The sequence below is a fragment of the Aplysia californica genome, unplaced genomic scaffold (assembly GCF_000002075.1).
Source record: "Aplysia californica isolate F4 #8 unplaced genomic scaffold, AplCal3.0 scaffold00433, whole genome shotgun sequence".
Taxonomy (NCBI): Eukaryota; Metazoa; Mollusca; class Gastropoda; order Aplysiida; family Aplysiidae; genus Aplysia; species Aplysia californica.
Genome location: NW_004797703.1, coordinates 176,644 through 184,273, shown reverse-complemented (window position 1 = coordinate 184,273; position 7,630 = coordinate 176,644). Strand labels below are relative to the sequence as shown.

The window sequence follows — 7,630 nt, the reverse complement described above, 5'->3', positions numbered from 1 at the left end:
ACTTATTTTATGATTTTTAAACCCATTCATCTCATTACTATTACTGCTGCCTATATGTACATACATATAGATCTATCTCTATATTTTAAAAAAAATGAGCGGTGATTACGGCCAGAGATGAAGGAAAGCCAAATATGATAGGTTAAGGGGAGGAGCAGTGAGAGTACGCTTTATCGTTATTAGTAGTAGTCGTAGGTTAAGGAACCCAGCGACACAAACTAACAATGTCTGTTACATTTGTGCATCAATACAGTTTATAATTTTTATCCCATTTTAAAAGACAAAGGGTACGGTACCTCAACTATTATTGCCTTTTCAATAGTGAAAAGCATTGTGGGTGGGGTGGGAAGAAGTTACATTTCGTGTAAAAGAAAATAGAAACAAATTTGTGAGCTCACTAAGGGTAGGGGTAGAGAATGGAGGTGAACACAGATGAAAGGACATGACTAGAGAGCAGAAAAGGAGGTAAAGGGTGGACATTTTATGGAAGAAAAATGATCTACCGTTGCCAGGTTTTGAACCACGGACCTGTTAAATGAGAGTCGAACTCCTTACGCCAAGGCCACGAGAGCCCCCCCCCCTCCCACCCCGCTCTCGAAAAAAAAGTAAGTTACTTTTGAATATTATATTTCATTAAGAAGTAAAGGGCTTTCTTCACGCTTCTTGTAGTGCTCTTTTCCTGTTGAGCTAATAGTGTTGAGTTAATAGTATTAACAAGTTATGCGTTGCATTTATCCGTTCTTAATGGATCATACTTTATAACGAAATATAGAATTCTTTTCTCTAATGAAAACCTTACCACAAACAGTGAACTTCTTTCTGTGCATCATACAACTGCTGAAATGCTAGCTTTCCCAAGTGTAAAAGCTTGTTATCTGCACTGTTACCTTTTCATACATGTGAGTGTTCTTATTGCCTAGATTTGAACGAATACATCCGTGATGTTAATTGAAAGAAGTGATAAGAAAGTATAACGTTTTAAGATTTTTAGGAAGTCTAGCTCAAACTTGTGTTTATTTCATTTTAGTATAGCTTTTGTTGTTGTTGTTGTTGTTGTTGTTGTTGTTGTTTGAGATAGGAGAAACACATCGGAATAATAAGTCATTAGGGCTGAGAAAAAGAGAGAGGGAGAGAAAGGACAAGGGAGAGTCTTGACTGGTGAGTGTGATGAGTGTTTGTTTAGCATGTCGTAACAAATTTCTCTTTAACAAGATCAAATAAAAAATTATATCTTCTCTCATCTCAAAGCTGCTTTCAAACCAGACACAAATTACTGTGTGCTCCCAAGGATGGCACTTCGGTATTTTACCACCATTGTTCTGCTGGTGCTGACGTCATCGCTGCCAACACCAGTGGCAATGACGTCACCATACGACGACTACATTCGTCTGTACAAAGACATGACCACCGGACAATATGACTCTCGCGCCCGGCCTGTACTCAACCAGTCTCACACTCTCACGGTCTACGTGCAGTTCCATATCATCAGTCTACTAGCCGTCAATGAAGTGGACGAAACGATGGACTTGAATGGTTGGGTCAACTTCACGTGGTTTGACGAGGTTCGAACTTGGAACCCTGCAAACTACAGCAATATTTACATCCTTCGACCGAACCCCCTGGATATGTGGCGCCCAAGAAGCTTGATTGGAAACTCTGTAGCGAAAAGGGATGTTTTTGATGATGATTACATGCCTGCTTTTATCAGAAATGACGGACTGTCCAACTGGTCACCTGGGGCGATTTTCTCTACCTCCTGCAGAATGGACTTTACTTACTTCCCATTTGACAAGCAGGAATGCGCGATAATGTTCGTGTCTTATAACTCTCAGCGTGAGGTATGCGTCTTGGCAGATGAAGATGGGGGCAGGAATGAGAACTATACTACAAACGGAGAATGGGATGTTCTTCATATTAAACATCGTCAAGCCATCAGAACGCTTAATCCAGATTTGTATTCGATTTTCGAGGTGGTCATCAATCTAGAAAGAAAACCCAAATTCTTCGTGATAAACATGATATTCCCCATAGTGTTCATGTCGGCGCTTAACTCCCTTGTGTTCGTTCTCCCGGAGACCAGCGGTGAGCGCGCTTCCTTCTCGACCACCATGTTCCTCTCCCTAACCCTCTTCATGGGGGCTGTGACAGAGCATCTTCCACAAAGATCGGACACATTCCCCGTCATCGTTTTCTACATTTTCAGCTTATTAATTTTGAATGGTGCTTGCGTCGTTGCTACAGTGGTGCAGCTCCGTTTTTCCCCACAACCCGACAACACTCTGACCACACCGTCCGACTCGAACGACAAAACTGATTCCACTAAAGGACAAAATGCTGATGACATCATTGTAAAGAAAGCATTTAGAGGTAGAAATGTTGTTACTCCAACTGATTCCTTCAATAAGAAGAATTTGTTCTTAACCCAGTTAGGATCGAACCCAGCAAATAATAATATTATGCTTGAAACGGATCTATTCTGTATCACCACCAATTCTAAATCCCCTGGCAATAACTTTAAAAGCGAAAATGTGCTCATGAGTCAAAATAGTTTTTTGAAAGAAAAAAACTCAACACATGTCCAAGCATCATGTACTGACAAAAGTGCTCTCTTCTCTTCCACTACCAATGCTAAATCATGTAAGTATACCAGCTGTTTTTCGCGTTTCCGTCCTTATCTGACAAATGTCAATGTTGTTTTATTTACAGTTTATGTTTTGGCCTGGGCGGCATGTAACATATATTTCCTGAACTGTTTGATCAATCAGCAGTAGCAAAAGAGTAAAGCTAAGGTGTTTAAAAATTCCTGACGAAATGAAAATTGAAAGCCCGGGGAAACCTAAAAGGATTTTAGGTGTTGTTGGGCCTGTTGAGGTAATAATAGTTTAGATTGTAAAGTGTAAAACACTAGTTTTTTTAGTGGCGGTATGCGCTTTCAACTGGTATATTGTTATTATAACGTCGGTGGCCTAGTGGTTAGGCTCTCGGACTCGTAACCGTAAGGTCGTGGGTTCGAATCCCGTCAAGGGCCCGACGTTGTGTCCTTGGGAAAGGCACTTTACACGAATTTTCCTCACTTCACCCAGGTGGGAATGGGTACCCGGCTATAGACAGCGAAAGATCTTGTCAGTTTGTTAGTGTTTGAGCGCTTAATCGGCTGCTCGCACTGTATGCTTCCCGGGAAGCTGAGAATGTTTCGGAGTGTTCTATGGTCTGCTGGGGTAATAATATAGTGTAAAGCGCATAGAGCCTGCTGTTGAGCGGGGATATGCGCTATACAAATGCTATCTATTATTATTATTATTATATTATTATTGCTATTATCCGTTGGCGCCTCCTAGGTGGGCCAAAGGCTTCTCTAATATAAAAAAAAAACAAATTAAGCTGGAAAAACCCCACCCATTTCAATTCTGAAACAATCAGGAGGAAGAAGCAATTTTGCTATTAATTTGATAAAACCAGAAAAAGGAGGACTCATCTCACAAAAACACTTTTCCGATACAAAAGTTCCCGGGGGCATGTCAGAAAGCGCCCCCCCCCCCACCCCGCCCCCAAGAAAAAAAAAATATTACAAAAAATATTTCTCAGAAATCTTTGTGTTAGGACCCCTCTTAGCAGTTGATGACAAAAGTCAACAAATTAAATAAAATGCATTGTGCAAAACAAAACTGTCAATGCTTTCAAGGCTGTGAAAGGAGCAACAGTGTAGCAAAGGTCTCCCTTTTGTCAATTTCCTTATTTTGCAATTTATCAAGCACCAAGTTTTCTTCTCGTTCTAATTGTATCGATGTCTATGATGTAGCAGTTACAGGCATCGTTGTAGAACGCAGGAGACTCGAGTTCCATTCCTGAGTCAGAATAATAATTATTTCGTCAAGTCACCTGGGAAGTTGTAATATTGTCACCCTGGATTGGTCCGGACAAGCAGTCATAAAGTCACCTCTTATGAAATCTAATTTATGTCGATGAGGCCGTAAAATACGCCTTCATTTAAACAAGATGTAATTCTTCCATACTTTGAGATGTAGACCTTTACTCTTTAAAGGACCTGATGCCTGCATTTAGATCCAGGGAAATTGTTGTTCTAATTGGCTTACAGGCTCCATTTAAAATCTCTTGTAGCACATGTAAGGAAAAAGAAACAAAACAAAACTATACTATGAGTATTAAACCCCTGAGTGAAACGAAACCATTCTGGCTTCCAAGGGCACATAAACGTTTGTGACAAAATTGAGGTTTTGGGTTCCATTTGTTATTAATATCTTATTTATATCATTCTATTGTGACAGGCAGGACTTTGCACCAACATCCTAGATTATCGTCATGAGTTTTCAAAGTGATACATCTTCATAAGTTTCTGATCTCAATAATACTCAGCAAGCGTTTTTCGCGTTTTCTCATACTCATAAAACTGCAGTTACGTCGTTCAGACTTTAGACAGAAACATGCTTGTCGATAACTGGCATCAAGCCAGTACCAAAACCATTTAGGGAACGTCATTGTTCCTCCTAATGGATTCTGCCTTATTTGACGTACCTTTGTGCTACATCCACAGGTAGGCCCATTAACTTTTCAACCCGGCCCCCAACTCTCTAAAAGAATAAGTAGATATATAAATACAAATAATGAATTCAAAAACGTTTTAGATAACTATTTTTTTTTTAGGTTAAACAAAAAAAACCCCCAAAATTTGTTAGAGAAATTAAGTTTAACATCTACTACAAAGTTGCAAGTTTTGTAAAACTGTTTAAGAGGCGGGACCTCCGAATGTAACGTCCGTTTCCGATAGGACCAAGCCAGAAAGATAGAGAGCCAAAAAAAAACAAAAAACCCTCTCCAAAACAATCCAATCTGAGAACGTCTTTTTGGGGGATTGGATTCGGGATCTTTTGCTCCATACTTCAAAGGCCAACACGATAACACCTGAGCCGACAGCGAGCCACAATACTGTGTTTTAGTAACGCTATTGTCCCGTTGTGGGTTCTGCAATATTTCACTTAGTGTTTGTGCCTCTTTTCCCTGGTAGGTCCATTAGCTTTGGATTGGAGAAAGAGAGAGGGGCAGTAAGAAAGAGAGTGAGAGAGAGAGAGAGAGAGAGTGAGAGAGAGAGATAGAGAGAGGGGTGGGAGCAAGCAGAGACAGAGAGAGGGAGGGATAGAGAGAGAGAGAGAGAGAGAGACAGAGAGGGAGCGCGAGATAGAGAGAGACAAGAGGAAAATAGGAGATAGAGACAGGTGTAGAGAGTAGAGAGGAAGAGAGAGCGGGAAAGAGAAGGGGAGGGAGGGAGAGAGAGAAAGAGAGAGAGACAGAGAGAGACAGAGAGAAAGTGAGAGAGAGAGAGACAGAGAGAGAGAGAGGGGGGAGGGAGAGAGAGTACAGAAAGAGAGAGGTAGAGAAAATGGCAAAATTGTAACAAACTCCACCCGTCCTGTAACAAGTTATTTGAGAACAGAAAGGGTGTTACTCTTTTGGTGTTTTTTTTTAACACCCTGTTTTTTCAGCAGAACAAGAGCGTTGGTTTGGACTACTTAGGTTGCGTTGTCATAGCAGTCTAGGCAGCTTTCAAAACAATGCAGTGGTTGATTTGTGTGGGCTCTGACGTGGTTTAACGTTCCTTCTTTCCTCCACAAGTAGATCATATAAGTGTTGAAAGTTAGATGTGTTACAAGTTACAAAACGTAACGGAAAAAATTAGGAGGAGAGTTAAGGACGATAGGAAAGCTCAAGGAACAAACCACACCAGAGCACCCACCCACTACCCACTACTACAAATAACTTTTATTGACACTTGTCATCTGCTACTGCTCTTTTTGTTGTTCATTTCTCTATGCATAGTGAATTTCAAAATGTTATTGTAACTTATCTGATTGTTGTCTCTTTCTCTAAGACTGTGAAGCTGCGTGGTGGAATCAGGCTCTCGTCAATTTTTGGGCATGTAGAGTTATCGTTATCATCTAAAAGCTTGTTCACTTGTCTTTATTTGGATGAAAAAAATATCCATTTATCTTGAATACAAGTCGAGATATTTGCGAATGAAGGAGGCTGGGTTACCTGTTTTCAGGGGTGAAATTAGTGACAAAATCGCCGCCAAAGATTAGTTATTTCCTAAGCTTAAGAGTCCGAGGTAATAGAAAATTGTCATTTTTTGTGCCTTTAAATGACGTTTTTCAGAAAAATCCACACAGAAATTAGTTTTTTAATGGGCATGAAAGGTGTTGAGCCAAGAAATAAAAATTTGACTAAAATTCACAAAGCTGGGGAAAAATGCAAGTTTCTTCACTTTGATTATTTTGACGAGCGCCTGATTCCACCACGCTGCCTCACCTATGTTTTATGGCTTCTAACGTGTGGATTTGATTATTATTATTGTAATCATACACAAGGTATTTTGTATGTGATTCTTCTTGGGTTTTTTTTTTTTAAACACATGCTGTATTGCATTATATTTAAACATAATTTTGATGTTAGTTACAATTCTTTCCTCATGTTTACTATCTAGTCCTAGCGCGTGTTTATTTAAATCATACAATATAATAAATAAGTTTAACGCAGTCCTAAATGTGTTATGCTATATTCTGTCATTATTGTATATATTATATCTCGAGAAAGTGTAAATAGAAAGGTTTGGAATTTTATTGTAAGCAATATATTACCCATACGGGCTCGCACACATGCTCTCATAGAGAGATTGATGCAAGCAGAGAGAGAGAGAGAGAGAGAGAGAGAGAGAGAGAGAGAGAGAGAGGGTTGGGGGAGAGGGAGCGAAGGAGAGAGAGGGGGGGGGACGAAAGAGAGATAAGAACCAAATCCCCCCCCCCCTCAAAAAAGTGTCCCTTTTAAAGTTGGTCTTTTCCGTCCACATCGACACACTTTAAATCAATGATTAGGCAGGCTTCACCCCAGAGTGTCAGGGTCAACCTTTGGTGGTACACAGTGAACAATCAGGATGCTTATTTCAAAAACTTCCACCACTTGGAAATCGAACTCATGTGATATGGGTGCAACGGCGAAGCGCCTAATCGCCACACGAATTCCGAAAGACGAAGTTGAAAATAATATGAAGACACAAGCCAAAAACTCAGAAAGAAAAATATACACATGGGCATAAATATACAGGCGATCAAAAGAAACGTCATTAATACAAAGTGCTCAAAATAGTAGGTCACATTATTAATACAAAGTGTTGGATCTTTAATTTAATTTGTATTCACACAACCAATGCTACTTTTTTTTTCATTGAAAACTTGGATGTTTTTCCCCGATCATGTGGCGGATTTTTTCTTTCATTTGTTTAGTTTTTTATAATGCACTTTAAGTTTGTGTTTATATATGAAAAAAAAACCAAACTTGACAACATTTGGTTATTACGATTCAAGAAATATAGTAGGTTTAACTTAACATCTGAGATATCGAGCAATCGTCATGTTCTGTACGTTTCTGTGGTTGCAAGGACTGTTGAGGCCAACAGAAAAAAAAGAAAACTGACGCCAAATGTCCAGGCTATAGCAGAAACGCGAGGAGCTCGCCCGAAGGCTCGATTTCTCTGAAGTTGTGTATGTTTCTAGGATTACAATAGTCAAATTATGTTATCGCAGCTTTTGGTAAAAACTGTTCTAAACTTCGTAAAAGCACA

General features: G+C 39.7%; 1 protein-coding gene across 1 annotated transcript; it reads left to right on the top strand.

Annotated features, from left to right (window-relative positions):
- The first annotated feature begins 1,047 nt into the window (after positions 1-1,047).
- LOC101853250 (acetylcholine receptor subunit delta-like) lies at positions 1,048-2,927 on the top strand. The gene has a single exon (XM_013086079.2). It carries the CDS (start codon positions 1,290-1,292, stop codon positions 2,769-2,771), a length of 1,482 nt encoding a protein of 493 aa, XP_012941533.1. The 5' UTR covers positions 1,048-1,289; the 3' UTR covers positions 2,772-2,927.
- The last annotated feature ends 4,703 nt before the right edge of the window (positions 2,928-7,630 follow it).